Source organism: Balaenoptera acutorostrata, chromosome 1 (genome assembly GCF_949987535.1).
Source record: "Balaenoptera acutorostrata chromosome 1, mBalAcu1.1, whole genome shotgun sequence".
Taxonomy (NCBI): domain Eukaryota; kingdom Metazoa; phylum Chordata; class Mammalia; order Artiodactyla; family Balaenopteridae; genus Balaenoptera; species Balaenoptera acutorostrata.
Window position 1 is genome coordinate 14940587 of NC_080064.1, and position 17034 is coordinate 14957620.

At 48.2% G+C, this 17034-nt stretch overlaps 1 protein-coding gene across 1 annotated transcript; it reads right to left on the reverse strand.

The window, feature by feature from the left end:
* Positions 1–10007: 10007 nt before the first annotated feature.
* Positions 10008–17025, reverse strand: LOC102997487 (aflatoxin B1 aldehyde reductase member 4). The gene is made up of 7 exons (XM_007175037.3): positions 16590–17025; positions 13402–13589; positions 13122–13226; positions 12308–12404; positions 11963–12062; positions 11245–11374; positions 10008–10425 (listed from the first exon to the last, which is right to left on the reverse strand). The coding sequence occupies exons 1-7, from the start codon at positions 16915–16917 to the stop codon at positions 10264–10266; spliced, it is 1110 nt and encodes a 369-aa protein (XP_007175099.1). The 5' UTR covers positions 16918–17025; the 3' UTR covers positions 10008–10263.
* Between the last annotated feature and the right edge of the window lie 9 nt (positions 17026–17034).

The window sequence follows — 17034 nt, forward strand, 5'->3', positions numbered from 1 at the left end:
GCAGCATGAGGGATCTAGTTCCCTGACCAGGGATCGAACCCGGGCCCCATGCAATGGGAGCGCAGAGTCTTACCTGCTGGACCACCAGGGAAGTCCCCTCCAATTATAATTGTGGATTTATCTCTTTCTATTTTCATGTCTATCAATTTTTTATTCACATATTTTGGTAGCTCTCTTTGGTGTTTAAACATTTAGGATTGCTATTCCTTGACGGGTTGACTCTTTTCATCCTTATATAACGTCCCTCTCTGTCTCTGATAGTTTTCTTTGTTCTGAAGTCTACTTTCTTAGATACCTATATAGCCATGTTGGCTTGCTCTTGATTGATGTTTGCATGATATAACTTTCGCCATCCTTTTACTTTCAACCTGCCTATATCATTATATTTTAAGTGAGTTTCTATAGAAAGCATGTAGTAAGGTCATTTTTTAAAATCCACTCTACTAAGCTCTGTCTTTGAAATGATATATTTAGACCATTTACCATTAATGTAATTATTTACAAGTTAGGGCTTAAGTCTGCCATTTTATTTTTGGTTTTGTTTTATTCTTTATTTTTTTTCCCCCCACACCACATGGCTTTAGTTTCCCGACCAGGATCAAACCCAGGCACCCTGCAGTGGAAGCATGGAGTCTTAACCACTGGACCACCAGGGAATTCCTCAGTCTCAGTTTTTTGTTTGTTTCTTTTTTTTTTTTTATGCTTTCCTGTAGGTTAACTGAACATTTTTTAAAGAATTATATTTTGATTTAATTACAGTGTTTTTGAGTATTTCTATTTGTATAGCTTTTTTAAAATAAATTTATTTTATTTATTTATTTTTAGCTGTGTTGGGTCTTGGTTGCTGCGTGCGGGCTTTCTCTAGTTGCGGCAAGCAGGGGCTACTCTTCGTTGTGGTGCACAGGCTCCTCATTGTGGTGCCTTCTCTTGTTGCGGAGCACGGGCTCTAGGCGCATGGGCTTCAGTAGTTGTGGCTCACAGGCTCTAGGCGCGCGGGCTCAGTAGTTGTGGAACTCGGGCCCAGTAGTTGTGGTGCACGGGCTTAGTTGCTTCGTGGCATGTGGGATCTTCCCGGACCAGGGAGCAAACCCATGTCCCCTGCATTGGCAGGCAGATTCTTAACCACTGCGCCACCAGGGAGGTACCTGTATCGCTTTTTTTTTTTTTTTTTTTATATAAGCAACTTTTTTTTTTTTTTTTTTTTTTTTTTTTTTTTTAAGATTTCTTTATTGACTGATTGATTGCTATGCTGGGTCTTCGTTTTCGTGCTATGGCTTTCTCCAGTTGTGGCAAGTGGGGGCCACTCTTCATCGCGGTGCGCGGGCCTCTCACTATTGTGGCCTCTCTTGTTGCGGAGCACAGGCTCCAGACGCGCAGGCTCAGTAGTTGTGGCTCACGGGCGTAGTCGCTCCGCGGCATGTGGGATCTTCCCAGACCAGGGCTCGAACCCGTGTTTCCTGCATTAGCAGGCAGATTCTCAACCACTGCGCCACCAGGGAAGCCCTGTATCGCTTTTTAAGATTGCTCTAGAGCAAGAGTCAACTGGTGGCATCATTTTACAAGTTTAAGTGTAGAAACCTTAACTCCCTTTCCATTCCTTCACTCTCCTCTGTTTATAATAGTCTTGAATATTTCTTCTACATGCATTTAGAACCACATTAGTATTATAAGTTTTGCTTCAACCATCAAATGTAATTTAGAAAACTTGAGAGGGAAAACCTATTGTATTTACCCATATTTTGCTACCATGTTTCTTCTTCCTTCCTGATGCTCCAAGATTCCTTCTTTCATCATTTTCTATTTGTTTGTTTGTTTAGAGAACTTCCTTTAGCTATTCACTTAGGGTGGATCTGCTGACAACAAAGTTGTAGTTTTTCTTCATCGGAGAACGTCTTGATTCCCCCTTCATTCCAGAAGGACGTATTTGCTGGGTATAGGATTCTGGGTTGATGATTCTTTTCTTTCAGCACTTGAAAAATTGTTGCACCGCTTCCTTCTTTTCTCAGTATTTGCTGGCATGGGTGGTAGTAAGGGAGGCCACAGTTTTTATTCTATGATGTTTGGCTGGAATACACTTTTCTGTCTTGCCAGGATGCCCCTTTCCTAGTTCTTTGGCTAGAGAAAGCAGGCTTTTGTTGGGGCTTTTTCTGTCTGTGTCAGTATGCATTTCCAGGTTGTTGGCTTTGTCAGCTTTGAGTTTGGGATATATAGGGAAAAAGAAAACTCAGGAAACTCACCTCTGTCATTCCTTGGGTACTGAGGTCCCTAGCTAGTCTGGGTTCTTCTTTCTGCCTTTCAGAGTCTTCTCATGTTTGTGTTATGCATGGTGTCCAGGGTATTTATTTGTACTTAGTAGGAGGAATAAGGAAAAGTATGTCTATTTTATCTTCCTGTAAGCAGAGGTCATTTTGGCATGTTAAAAAATAAAGTTACAAATACACTTTACATATGATTTAGCACTCCCACTTCTAGATGTGTACCAAAGAAAAATAAAAACATATGTTCAAGTACTTACACACAAATGTTTATGTCAGTTCATTCACAAGAGCTCCAAACTGGAAACAACCAATTAACTTGTGGTATACCCATAAAATGGAATATGATATAATCAGCAATAAAAAGGAATGAACTACTGGTATACACAACAACATGGATGAATCTCAGAAATATCATGCTATGGGACTTCACTGCTGGTCCAGTGGTTAGGACTCCACACTTCCACTGCAGGGGGCACAGGTTTGATCCCTGGTCGGGGAACTAAGATCCCACATGCCACGTGGCAGGGGAAAAAAAATCATGCTAAGTGAAAGAATCCAGACACAAAAGACTACATATTACATGATTCCACTTTTATAAAATTCTAGAAAAGGCAAATTAATACTGACAGAAAGCAGAGTAGTGGTTTCTAGGAGCAGAGTTTGAGGGATGTAACCGACTACAAAGTAGCATAAGGGACCAACTACACACTTAAAATTGGTGAATTTTATTGTATGTAAGTTATACCTCAATAAACCTGGTTGTTAAAGATTTATATTATTCCTAAATACAAATTAAAACCACAATGAGATACATTCCCCATGAGAATAGGTAAAATTAAAATAACTTAAAAAACCAATTAGTTTACCATCCTGGTTGGTGGCTACATTACTCCACTGTTCTGAATCATGCTTTCTTACCCCTGGACAAGTCTTGTACCTAAGGATCCATAGCGCCATTCATCTGGGTAAAGCAGAAGTTGAGATATTCTCTGTCTCTATAGGGTGGACAACTGCTTATTCATGAAAATACTTAAGGACCAGGCTTTGTCCTTGACTGGATCTTCTAATACATCACAATAATTCTTTTTTGGACATGACCCAACTTACATGGTTTTGATTCAGAAAGAACTTATTAAGGATGAGAATGTTGAATTGGAGAATTAGAGCTTCCTTTTATTTATTTATTTTATACAGCAGGTAGAGCTTCCTTTTTTTTTTTTAATAGATTTATTTATTTATTTTTGGCTGCGTTGGGTCTTCGTCACTGCCCGCGGGCTTTCTCTAGTTGCCGCGAGCAGGGGCTACTCTTCGTTGTGATGCACGGGCTTCTCACTGCCGTGGCTTCTCTGTGTTGCGGAGCATGGGCTCTAGGCGCGTGGGCTTCAGTAGTTGTGGCGGGCGGGCTCAGTAGTTGTGGTGCACGGGCTTAGTTGTTCCGCAGCATGTGGGATCTTCCCAGACCAGGGCTCGAACCCGTGTCCCCTGCATTGGCAGGCGGATTCTTAACCACTGTGCCACCAGGGAAGTCCTCACGTATAACTTTTGATCTAGATTATATAATTATTCTTCTCAATTAAATTCGCTCATTTTTCATTCTACGATTTCTTATGCATGTCAGAGGAGGAAAGCAGCAGCTGCTGATGTGTGGTATCAAGAATAGAAATACTTCGCAAATAGAAAATAATGCCAGTTTTGTATCAGTGTCAGATACTTCAAATAGAAAATCAGTCAATTCCAATAATAATTAAAAATTTTCCACCCAATTCATGGAATCAAAGTAAAGCTTTTGGAAGTTCGTTTTGTTGAAGGTGACACTACTGTGAATGATATTTTAAATTCAGTTATAAAGTTCAACAATGAAGATAAACATGTTTTTGTAATGGCCATATACTTAAAAATCTTCGTGCATCACAGTGTTTGTTAAAAATAGTCTTATTAAATTAAAAACCAACAGTGGTTCTCAAACAAGTGTGCATCAGAATTACCTGAAGCGCTGCTTAAAACAAATTGCAGGGCCCCACCCACTAGAGCTTCTGATTTAGTAGGTCAAGCGTGAGGCACAGTAATTTACATTTCTAACAAGTTCCCCAATGATGCTGATGCTGCCGGCCCTGAGACCATATTTTGAGAGCAACTGGCTTACAATTTCACTGTTAGAAGCTCTCTATCACCATGTAATTCAATTCAGACAGTATAGACCAGGAGTCTGCAAACTATCACCCACGGGCCAAATCTGACTCACTGCCAGTTTTCACAAATAAAGTTTTATTGGAAATTTGGAACAAAGCCATATCTATTTACTTATCATCTGTGGCTGCTTCCTCACTACAAAGGCAGAGTTGAATCACTGCAATAGAGACCATATGGCCTGCTGATATGGACTGAATGTTTGTGGGTTAGTTTAGGGCTAATCCACTAATTGGTTGGGTGGCACTTATAATAGTCACTATACAAATTCACATGTTGATCTAATCACCAAAGTGATGGTATCAGGAGGTGGGGCCTTTGGGAGATTCTTAGGTTATGAGGGTGGAGCCCTCATGAGTGGGATTAGTGCCCTTATAAAAGAAACCCCACAGAGCTCCCTTACCCCTTCTGCCAAATGAGAACACAGCAAGAAGATGGCTGCCTATGAACCAGAAAGCAGGTTCTCACCAGACACCAAATCTGCTGATGCCTTCGTCTTGGACTTCTAGCCTCCAAAACCGAGAAATTTCTATTGTTTATAAGCTACTCAATCTGTCGTATTTTGTTTTAGCAGCACAAATGGACTGACACCCACAAAATATAAAATATTTACTACCTGGCCCTTTACAGAAAAGATTGATGACCTCTGATACAGACCACAGTGGAATTAAGTTTTCCTTATATTATCATGAGACTACAGAATATTGATTTACTTGTATATTCATTGATCATTCTCTACTTCTACAATGCCATTTTCCACTTTGATAACAACCACAAGAAAATTCTTTAACAACTGGTATTTACTATTACTATTAATGTCCCTAGTAAGAGCATTTGTTATCAAGTACAAGTCTCTCCAATATGGAATTGGAAAGATTCTTGGGAAGCAATAAAGATTTTCAAAAAGCTTCTTGTGTGAAAGTTTGGAAAGTCAGGGTTGTTTTATTATACCTAGAAGAGTGCTGAGGCAGAAGCGGTGTTAAAAAAAATTAAAAAATAGGGCTTCCCTGGTGGCGCAGTGGTTGAGAATCTGCCTGCTAATGCAGGAGACACGGGTTCGAGCCCTGGTCTGGGAGGATCCCACATGCCATGGAGCAGCTGGGCCCGTGAGCCACAGCTGCTGAGCCTGCGCGTCTGGAGCCTGTGCCCCGCAACGGGAGGGGCCGCGACAGTGAGAGGCCCGCGCACCACGATGAAGAGCGGTCCCCGCACCGCGATGAAGAGTGGCCCCCACTTGCCGCAACTGGAGAAAGCCCTCGCACGAACCGAAGACCCAGCACAGCCAAAAATAAATAAATAAATAAATAAATAAATAAATAAAATAAATTAAAAAAATAAAAAAATAAAAAAGGCTGCTAGTAAAAAAAAAAAAAATTGTTGGGCTTCCCTGGTGGCGCAGTGGTTGAGAATCTGCCTGCTAATGCAGGGAACACGGGTTCGAGCCCTGGTCTGGGAAGATCCCACATGCCGTGTAGCAACTGGGCCCGTGAGCCACAGCTACTGAGCCTGCGCGTCTGGAGCCTGTGCTCCGCAACAAGAGAGGCCGCGATAATGAGAGGCCCGCGCACCGCGATGAAGAGTGGTCCCCACTTGCCGCAATTAGAGAAAGCCCTCGCCCAGAAACGAAGACCCAACACAGCCATACATAAATAAGTAAATAAAAAAAAAAAAAATTGTTTAAAAAAAATTAAAAAATAAAAACCTATGGAGTAGAAATGTATTTTCTCATAAGTAATTAAGGATCTTGACATTCCGACCTTCCTTACTGCTTCTAAAATGTATTCAGAATGCAAATTTGAGACACTGGTGAATTAACCATCACAACCACTAGTAACAAGCAGGCCAGAATGGAGAGGAAGCACATAGGTCAGCCAGATGCCCTCCCTCGAGCCTTTAGCTTCAGGAGTCCCCTTTCTGTCACATTGATTTGAGTACACAAAATCTATACCAACTCATTTTTCCGGTCTTCTATACGGTACACAAGTCTCTAGTTTTTTTTTTTTTTTTTTTTTAATTATTTGTTTATTTATTTTTGGGCTGCATTGGGTCTTTGTTGCTGCGCGCGGGCTTTCTCTAGTTGAGGCGAGCGGGAGCTACTCTTTGTTGCGGTGTGCAGGCTTCTCGTTGCGGTGGCTTCTCTTGTGGAGCACGGGCTCTAGGCGCACGGGCTTAGCAGTTGTGGCTCGCGGGCTCTAGAGTGCAGGCTCAGTAGCTGTGGCGCACAGGCTTAGTTGCTCCGTGGCATGTGGGATCTTCCCGGACCAGGGCTTGAACCCGTGTGCCCTGCATTGGCAGGTGGATTCTTAACCACTGCACCACCAGGGAAGCCCTCTAGTTTTTGAGGTTGGTTAAGTATGTTTGTCACTTTCCAGATCCAACTCTGTTCCTTTGTCTTTTGAAAAAGCTCTTTAGTAGGGACTTCCCTGGTGGTCCAGTGGGTAAGACTCCGTGCTCCCAATGCAGGGAGCCTGGGTTCGATCCCTGGTTGGGGAACTAGATCTCGCATTCATGCTGCAACTAAGAAGTCTGTATGCCACAACTAAGAAGTCCACATGCCGCAACTAAAGATCTCGTGTGCCGCAACTAAGACCCGGTGCAACCAAAATAAATAAATTTAAAAAAAAAAAATTAAAAAAAAAAAAGAAAAAAGGAAAAGCTCTTTAGTAATGAAATGGCTGAATTCAAGTGACCATCAAATATGTGTGAGATACCCTCCCCGAAAGGATCTAACAGACAGGAAATGACCTAGCATATGACGCATCCCTGATGGAGTCACTCGGGACTAAAGGTCTCCTGACCAGTCAAGTGGCTCATCTTCTTGACTTGACCACTTAGGACCACTGCTCCCTGAGAAAGAGTTTATCTTCCAAAGATGACCATCTGTTTCTCTCACATCCTCTTTTTACAACATAACTCAGACACTCCTCCATGAGGCAAGAGGGATGCCTGCCCTTGGAAGCTAGCAGCACATGCTGTGGGGAAGCCCAGGCCACATGGAGGGGTCACATGTAAGTGATGACAACAGCTGACAATCAGCATTAACTGTTAGACATGTGAATTAGCCTGCAGGTGATTTTAGCCTCCAGCTGTAATGGTACTTCTCAGACACAGGGGAACAGATGAGTATTCCCCACTGAGCCCTGTCAAACAGCAGACTTCTGAGCTAAATGACTGTGTTTTTTTTAAAAAAAGAAACAGCTTTAGGACTTCCCTGGTGGCACAGTGGTTAAGAATCTGCCTGCCAATGCAGGGGACACGGGTTCGAGCCCTGGTCTGGGAAGATCCCACATGCCATGTAGCAACTAAGCTCATGCGCCACAACTACTGAGCCTGTGTTCTAAGAGAGCTCATGAGCCACAACTACTGAATCCCACGCGCCTAGAGCCCGTGCTCCGCAACAAGAGAAGCCACCACAATGAGAAGCCCACGCACCACAACGAAGAGTAGCCCCCGCTCGCCGCAACTAGAGAAACCCCGTGCGCAACAACGAAGACCCAACGCAGCCAAAAATAAATATACATATATATAAAAAAACTTTGTTGAGACATAATCCACATTATTATACACCCATTTATTTTATTTTATTTATTTTTATTTTTGGCTGCATTGGGTCTTCATTGTTGCGCACGGGATTTCTCTAGTTGCAGTGAGCGGGGGCTACTCTTCATTGTGGTGTGCAGACTTCTCATTGCGGTGGCTTCTCTTGTTGCGGAGCACGGGCTCTAAGCATGCGGGCTTCAGTAGTTGTGGCACGTGGGCTCAGCAGTTGTGGCTCATGGGCTCTAGAGTGCAGGCTCAGTAATTGTGGCACACGGGCTTAACTGCTCCATGGCATGTGGGATCTTCCTGGATCAGGGATCAAGCCTGTGTCCTCTGCATGGGCAGGTGGATTCTTAACCACTGCGCCACCAGGAAAGTCCCTATACACCCATTTAAAGAGTACAATTCAATGTTTTTTTTTTTCTTAGTGTATTCAGCATTGTACAACCATCATAATAAACTTTAGAGCATTTTCATCACCCCCCCAAAGAAACCTGTACTCATTAGCAGTTAATCTCCATTTCCTCCCAACACCCCCTCAGCCCTAGGCAACCACTTATCTACTTTCTGTCTCTAATACATTTGCCTATTCCAGACATTTCACGCAAGTCAGATCACACAATATGAGGCCTTTTGGAACTGTCATCTTTCACTTGGGATAACATCTTCAAGGTTCATCCACATTGTAGATGTTTCATTACTTCATTCTTTTTTATCGCCAAATAATAGTCCATGGCATGGATATACCACTTTTTATTTATCCATTCATCAGTTGATGGACATTTGGGCTGCCTCTATTTTTTAGCTATTATGGACTTACCTCTGGACTCTCAATTCTGTTCCATCGATCTATATGTCTACCCTTATGCCAGTCCCATACTGCTTTTATTCTCTAGCTTTGTAGTAAGCTTTGAAATCAGGAATTGGAGGACTTTGTTCTTGTTTAAATTTGTTTTGGCTATTCTGTATCCCTTGAATTTCCATATGAATTTTTAAAAAATTTTGCCAATTTCTGTAAAAAAAAAAAAAATCCAGCTGGGGTTTTGATAGGGCTTGCACTGAATCTTATTAGGTCAATTTCAGATTTTGTCATCTTAAGCAACTCAATTTTGGGGTGGCTTGTTGTACAACAATAACTGATACTATTATTAATATGAGTGGGGTAATAACTGGTATTACCCCACTTGGGGAAGCATCCATTTTATTATGGGTGAAGACAAAGGAGGGTGTCTTCATTCTAAATAATAAAACTTCATCTGAAAGCTGTCTCCTTCTAGAAAGCAAGTAGGACTTTCCTTTGAACAAAGAGTCTTTGATTGGCGGTTTTGTCTGCATTTCCAGGTTGAGCCCCTTTCATCACTTGAAGAGACTGGTCCAAATGCTGCCTACTGCTGCTGCCTGGCCCACACCCTACCTCTCGCCCAGGGTGTGATTTTTCTGCCCTGGTAATGTTCAAACAGCAACCACTTGACCTGGGATTTCATTTCTTCTGCAGCCTTGGGTGCCTCTTACTTGGGGTAGGGATTTGCTGAGGGAAATGGGGGTCCTGGCTGCCCACGCCCACTCCCACCAGAAGGAGGCCCAGCAGCAGAGCTGAGAATCTGTGGAAGACCAGAAGACAGGAGGCTTTAGCTAAGAGTAAAGCCGCTGCTGAAATGAGTGTCTGTTAAAATGTCCCACAGCATCCTGGAAGGTTTTATTCTTCTTCGTGGGACGCTAACAGTAGGTTTTTGCCCAACTTATTCCATTTCTAAGTATTTAATGACGTAATTCTGAATGAGAGAAAATCTACCTCAGGGTATATGACCCTCTTTTCTTCTGTCGCGTGTAGAAGTGTGAGGGCCACCTGCAGCCCCGATGTTGAGAGGTTAGGCTGGGTTCAGGGCAGGAGGCTGGGAGACCCTCCCACTGCCTCTGCCTTTAGACGACTCCAGCTCATGGTTCTACCCCTTTGGCAGGAAGCCCCCAGGCAGGGTGGAAACAAGTCGTAAGCAGTTGAGGAGACAAATTTGTGGGCTTCACTCCGGGCCTGGGCTACAGCCAGGTCAAGTGCCTGCTTTATTCAGACAGGAAATGCATGAATGGGGCTCAGCCCCAGCCTTTACACATTGTGAAGGCAACTGGGAGTGAGGCAGGGATCTAGAAAAATAATGCCTGGATCCAGACAATGGAGAAAGACCATGCTAAATCAGCTTAAGGCAAAGACGGGCCAGGGTGAGAGAGTAGAAGAGGTGACAGAAAAGGAAGAAACCTTGGGCAGCTTGAGCTGTGCTGGGGCCTAGCGGAAGTAGCTGGGACATTCATGGGCAACCAGGTGCCAGGCCTGATCAAAGGCCTGCACGATGGCTGGCTCTAGGGGCCCTTCTTCAGTGGCCACCAAGTTCTGTTCCAGCTGCTCCAGGCTGGACATGCCCAGGATGACCGCGTCCCCGTGGGCACCCTGCAAGGGGAGACGGCCAGACGTCAACACACAAGTGCACCACAGTGACCCCAGTCACACACGCTCCCCCTACTCCCCTCACAGCCTTGCCCCTGCCAAAACTTGGGACCTGATTTTTAAAATTTATACTCTACATAGTTCTAGAGAGCACTTAAGGTACCTTCAACAACTGTAACTATGTGACCCCAAACCCTGTCTTCTTTCCTCCTGCTACCACACTGCTCATCCTCATTCAGACCTAAGTTCAGAGCCCAGTTCTGCCACTCAGCAGCTGTGTAAACTAGGTTTAGCTATTTAACCCCCCTGAGACTCAAATCTTCTCAATTTTCAGCGTGGTTATGGGAATGAGAAATTATGCAAAGCATTTAGCTCCCACTTATTGAAAACCTACTATATACATGTCAGAGACTATGCAACTATGTAAGGCTGAAGCTGGAGAAAAGTTTTAGCCAGGAAGACAGGGGACACCAAAGAGAGAGGGAAACCCCACCTCCTCCCAGAGGAGCCAGACCAGTGGGTTTTACAGTCAAATCTGTGATAATTTTCTATCCCTTTCACAGCTGTATGAACCCCAGTTTGCTTATCAGTAAAACTGGAATAATCACACTTCATCAGGCCTAGGTAATAATTCAATCCATGTTAGTAAAGCCCTCATTATAGGGCCTGGCACTTGGACAGCTACTCAGAACAACAGAAAGGCTGCCGTGAAAACTGGAACAAAGAGAAATTTCAGAGGGAAAAACTACTTAGGAATCACCTGAAGGTAACGCTGGCTTCCCGAAGAGAGCAGAAGTGGGGCTTCCAGGGACGATGGGTTACCTGGAGCTGGGAGTGGTGGTATATCCACCGGAGGGCGGCCGAGGTCATGCTGGGGGCGCTGGGGCCATACACAGCCTGCAGGGCCTTCTCCACCAGGGCAATGGCCTTGAAGTGGTGTTCCTTCCAGAAGCTGAGCAGGTGGGGAGGGTAGCACAGGGGTCAGGACCATGGGGTCACACTGGGGGCCACCGCCAAAGAGTCAAACAGGACAGCTGCGCTCACCCCAACCCTGTAGCATGGAGGGGCTGGTATCTCCTCTAGCAATGGGTCTCCTGCTTTACTGAACCATCCAGGATGCTGGCTCCCTCATCAGAGACCTCAATGACATCTTTATCCCCAAGAACGCAACGCCTGCCCTTACTTTACCTAGGGAAATAGGCAGCAAGTACAGGGGCATGACTCGGCCCCAGGACTGCTGAGCCTCCACCCAGGGCCCTCTCCTTCCCTATTTGCAGGGGATGAGCACTTCTCAGGGAGGAGCTATGACTTGGAAGACCTGGCATAAGGCCCAGGGATCCTCATTCCTCACGGAGGTCCCAAGAAAACAAGAAGAAACCCTATAGAGGGCTTCAGAATTCCTCCAGGAATCAAAAGAGGCAGGTCCAGGCAGCAAGGGATGGCCTGGAGACCCAGGAAAGCAGCCTAGAACTCCTCCATTTCAGATAAAGGGAACCCCCTCCCACTCCACTCATCCTGATGCAACCCATCTCCAGCTCACCGATTCCTGTAGATCTCTGCCCAATTGGTCCCAAAGAAACGGCCCACAGGTTGTTTCCTGTCCTTGTCCTCATACTTGTACTTGCCGGTCAGCAGGCCCCCTGCGGGAAGGCTGTAATCAGATCCCCTGGCACTGCTCCCAGAGGCTGCTCTGGACCGGAAGTGGGGGTGATGGTGGGGGACCCAGGAGGGATGGAGGACCCAGCCCAGCCTTGTCAAACCCTTCCCTGCTTCCCAGGTCCGGGGCCGGGCATCCCCCAGGTCAGGAATAGGGAGAAACAGGACCAGAAATGCCCCCCCGGATCTGAGAGGGGAGCCCGTCCCCACAGCAGCCCATATCCCATACCAGCCAAAGGGTTGTAGGCGTAGAACCTCAGTCCAAAGTGCCTGATGCAGGGGAAGAGCTCTGTCTCCACCTGCCGGGTGGTGGCGTTGTACATGCCCTGTGGGCAGAAGGGCCAGCTGGAGAGGGTGCATGGGTCAGGGGACCCCAGTCTTCTTTAAAAACCTTCAGTCAAAACCTGCCCAGGACTTCAGCAATGATTTCCAACATCACTAGTGGTGGCTGGGCGATAGGGAGATGGTGCTGGGCCCCAGGAAGGGACATGTCATTCCACACATATCTGTAGGCACCAACTGTGGGCTGGACACTGAGTTCCCAAACACCAGCGGATCTAGTAAGGTCTCTGCTTCCAAGAGATGTTAGAGTCGAGTTAAAAACAAAGACAGAGGTCAGGTGATCACATAAAGATGGGTTCGGTGATCATAACAGATTCTCCCAAATACTTGCTCAGTGTATGAAGATGGGGTTTGGAGATGGGAGGCCCCGCTGGGCTGTTGGGAAAGGCTTCCAGAGGAAGAGGCATCTAAGTGAGACCTGGGCACTCGTTCCCGCTAGAAGCGGGGAGGAGTGCTCCAGGCTGACCGCAGAGGGAGAAGCAGGCAGGAAGGGGAGCCTGGGCCGGAGAGAGCAGGTGCCTATTGGCTGGGCTGAGGGTACCCGGGAGCCATCTACAGGCTGTGAGCAGGGGAGGCAGGGGAGTGGCTGCTATGGAGAGGGCAGGGTGGGGGGGGGGAGTGGGGGGGAAGTGGGAGGAGCCAAGAGGACCCGGGATCAGCAGGCACCCAGGAGACAGAGGCCTCTGCAGCCCTGGCCTCACCTGGTACACGGTGGGCAGGATCCAGTTGTTGCTCTTGCACAGGGTACAGATCTCGGCCACTTCCCAGGCGGCATAGTTGGAGAGGCCAAGCTCCACAAACTTGCCCTGCGGGGGAGAGGCCAAGGTCAGAACCCACTGCAGCCCAGAACACCAGGAAGGAGAGACTGGCTGGGGACCCTGGGAGTGGGGTCTGTCCCCACTCTGCTCTGGGACAGCCCTGGAGCCTCCACTCTCCTGGGCAACGACAGGCCAAGGAGAGGAGCTGGGGGGCCGCCCTCACCTCCTGGTGCAGCTGGTGGCAGGCACGCAGCGTCTCTTCCACGGGGGTGCCGTGGTCCGGTGCGTGTAGATAGAAGAGGTCAACCTGGGGACACTGCAGCCGCTTCAGTGACGTCTCCAGCTGGGACCGGAGGCTGTCAGGCTTCAGTGACTTCCCTTCCCAGGGATTGGCCTTGGTAGCGATTTTCACTTTGTGGGAAGAATGTAATAGTTAAGAAACTTATTGTAACCACTTACTAGCCATGTGACCCTGACTAAATTACTTAAGTTCTCTGAGTTTCAGTTCTCTAATCTATAAAGTGGGGATGGTAACAATGGAACTATCTTCACAGGGAGAGCATGAGGATTGAATAATGTCTCATGTGCGAGTTCCCAATGTTCACTGCTGCTATATTATTAGTCACCAAACTGCTAGCTGTTCCAAGCCCTGTAGTAGAGGCCAAGTGCACAGAGATGAACTAAACACACTCAATTTCTGCCCTCAAGGAGGTCACAAGCTAGAAGGTGATGTTACAATATGTAAGTGCAGTAGAGCCCAGAGGAGAGGTATGTGGCCAACCTGGGAATTCCAGGGAGGGCTTCCTGACCCCGCAAGTTGAGTCTCCAAAAAGGCATACTGGGACTTCCCTGGTGGTCCAGTGGTTAAGACTCTGCACTTCCACTGCAGGGGGCATGGGTTCAATCCCTGTTCGGGGAACTAAGATCCCGCATGCTGCGCAGTGCGGCCAAAAAAAAAAAAAAAAAAAAAAGAAGAGTCCCAGCCAACAAGGAAGGGTGGGAAGCACATTCCGCCGAAGGGTGGGAACTTGGACAAAGTCACAAAGGCAAGAAAGCACAGTACGTGAAGGCCATACGTGCAACCCTGAGTTATAAACTCCAGGCAGGGAGCAGTGGTACATGAGACAAGAGAAGGGGGTCCAGACCTAATCCCAACGGGTTTTCTCCAATACCATCATTCAAAGGTTTTATGAGTGAACTGGTCAGCTGGCTGCCGTATAGAAAGAGAAGTCGAGGGGTCAGGCCTGAAGACAGGGGGACAAGTAAAGAGACTGCTGCAGGAATTCAGGAAAAGATGCAGCTGCTGAACATAACCACTGGCAGATCCATTTGAGAGAGAGGTAGAAGGCAAAATGAGAAGAAGGCAGTGACAGTTTCCCCCCTCTCCTTCCAGACTCCTGGAAGCGTGCACATCCGCATATCCACCGTAGAGACACACTCTGCCTGAGAACAAGAGAGTGTTCTGCCCTGCAAGAAACTTGGAAGTGCTATAAAGAATGCTGGCTCTCTGGGGGATTCCCTGGTGGCGCAGTGGTTAAGAATCTGCCTGCCAATCAAAGGGACACAGGTTCGAGCCCTGGCCGGGGAAGATCCCACATGCCGCAGAGTAACTAAGCCCGTGCGCCACAACTACTGAGCCTGAGCTCTAGAGCCCGTGAGCCACAACTACTGAGCCCACGTGCCACAACTACTGAAGCCTGTGCGCCTAGAGCCCGTGCTCCGCAACAAGAGAAGCCACCACAATGAGAAGCCCGCGTACCACAACGAAGAGTAGCCCCCACTCTCTGCAAATAGAGAAAGCCCGCGCACAGCAATAACGACCCAACACAGCCAAAAATAAATAAATAAATAATTTTATATATATATTAAAAAAAAAGAACGCTGGCTCTCTGGATTCTGCACTTTCCATACTTGGCAAATGCAACTCAGTAATCCAGAGGGGAGGGAGTCATCAGACCACTTGGATGTTGGAGAGACCAAGTCCCTCAGCTTCTCTTCCAGATTTTTTCCATTCCCCACATTTCTCAAACCCCCTGCATTCTTGGTGTGAACTTTGCCTCAGGTCTGACCTGAGGACTTTGACTCTGTGAGTGCCTGGCCTCAAAGAAGGAAGCAGGGAATGACTGGAGGGGGAGAAACCAATTCAGAAATAAAATCTTCATTAGTCACGAGAGGCACCCAGGTGAACTAGAGAGTGTGGGTCTGAGATGCACATCCCCAAGTCTGTTCCTCCAGATCCACCAAGCTATGAATCTGAGGACCCAGAGGGGGACACCCCCAACACAAGGGCTGGGAAGAAAGAGCCTCAGGATGGAAAAGAGGAGGCAGAGTGCGGTAGTAATAGTATCAGCTGACTTCACTGGGTCCCACCATGTGCCAGGCACCCTCCTAGGCACTTCCAATGGCATCAGGCTGATGAGGGACCGTCCCTCCACACACACATCCTCCACTCAAGCACACCTGCCTCCTGGCCATCCACACAGCAGTCTTGGCACAGCTATGCCCCCAGCCTCTCATAACACTTTACCTCATGCTCTGCCCAGCAAACTACTATTGTTCCTTGAAGGCCCAGCCTCAGTGTACTCTGAGCCTTCCCTAGGGCCTCTGCCTGGCCCTATCATGCCTTCCCTAACAGTGCTTCCTCTTCTAGGCTCCTCTGCAATCATTTGCTTCAATCTTCCCCACTAGACTCTGAGCTCCCTGCGGGTGGGTTAGAGACACTTTCCCTCCTATAGCTCCATAAGAAGCTGGCATAGGGCTACAGGAGTGGACAGAAATGCCTTACCCTCTCTCTCACGCCTCTCCACTCTTTACCCCACCACCCCTGCTCCTCCAGCCCGGTCTATGGCAATGCTACAGCTCTCCGTGAGAGAGCCAGGGGTACTGCCAACTGAATAGAGCAAAGTCTAGGGACTGATGAAAGACCTGGATGAGAAAAGGGCTCTCGGGGAGCGCATGGGCATTGAGGACAATGGGGAGAGGGGCATAGGCAGAGCGCCTGGGGACCGGTTATGGGCACCTGGCAGGGTTGGAGGGGGGTACGGCATAGCTCTGGAGACCAGTGCCGCAGAGAGGTGCACTAAGAAAGCAACTGGGGTAGGAAGCCAAGAACTAGATCAGGGTCGGGGGTTACCGAGTTGCAATCCCCATACGAAGAAGCGGAGGGGAAGGTGGTCAGGATAAAGCGCTGTTCAGCTGTCGGGGCTGGATGTGCAAGGGACTTGAGGAGCGGGGGGTTCACAGAGCTGCGGGATGGCCAGGGGAGGTGGGCGCCCCGGGGGCGGGACGAAGCTGTCGGCCCTGACCGCAGCGTGCGCGTGGCTGGGGTCGGGTCAGCGTCCTGCGGGACGGGTCTGCACTGCACGGTGCAGGGAGAGGACAGGCGGTCGGTGCGCGGGCGCCATAAGTTACCTTTGCAGTTGCCGCCGCCCAGCCCGAGCCCCAGGCCGCCCAGGATGCTCTCGGACTGGCCGTCGCTGTACATGAAGGCCGTGTCCAGCTCAGTGTGGCCGCGCTCCAGGAAGGCGCGCACTGCCGCAGCGCTGGCGGGCGCGTCCATGCGGCGCCCCATCTCCATGGTGCCCAGCACGGTGGCGGGCCGCATCGCGGAGCCTGAGGTGGCACGCGGGCCCCGGGACATGGCGGCTGCGGTGGCGGCGGTGCGAGCCTCGGGCGGCCTGGGGTTACGAGCGCAGCGGACGGCGGCGCGGGCCACGGCGCGAGACAAGGTGCTCAGCATGAGGTCGGCGCACGCGCGCTGGATCGCCTCGGGCCCCGCCTCCCTGCCGAGGGGGAGAAGCGCTGCGCCCCCTCACGCAAGATACGCTCGTTCGCCAGCCATGACTCCCGGAACCTT

What these genes read in the sequence shown, in the direction of transcription:
- LOC102997487 (XM_007175037.3), bottom strand. Translation starts at nt 16,917, where the DNA reads ATGCTGAGCACCTTGTCTCGCGCCGTGGCCCGCGCCGCCGTCCGCTGC. An exon ending in GCCACCAGCTGCACCAGGAG is followed by an intron (nt 13,227 to 13,401) that starts GTGAGGGCGGCC and finishes TCTCCCCCGCAG; the next exon opens with GGCAAGTTTGTGGAGCTTGG. An exon ending in ACCACCACTCCCAGCTCCAG is followed by an intron (nt 10,426 to 11,244) that starts GTAACCCATCGT and finishes CTCCCCTTGCAG; the next exon opens with GGTGCCCACGGGGACGCGGT.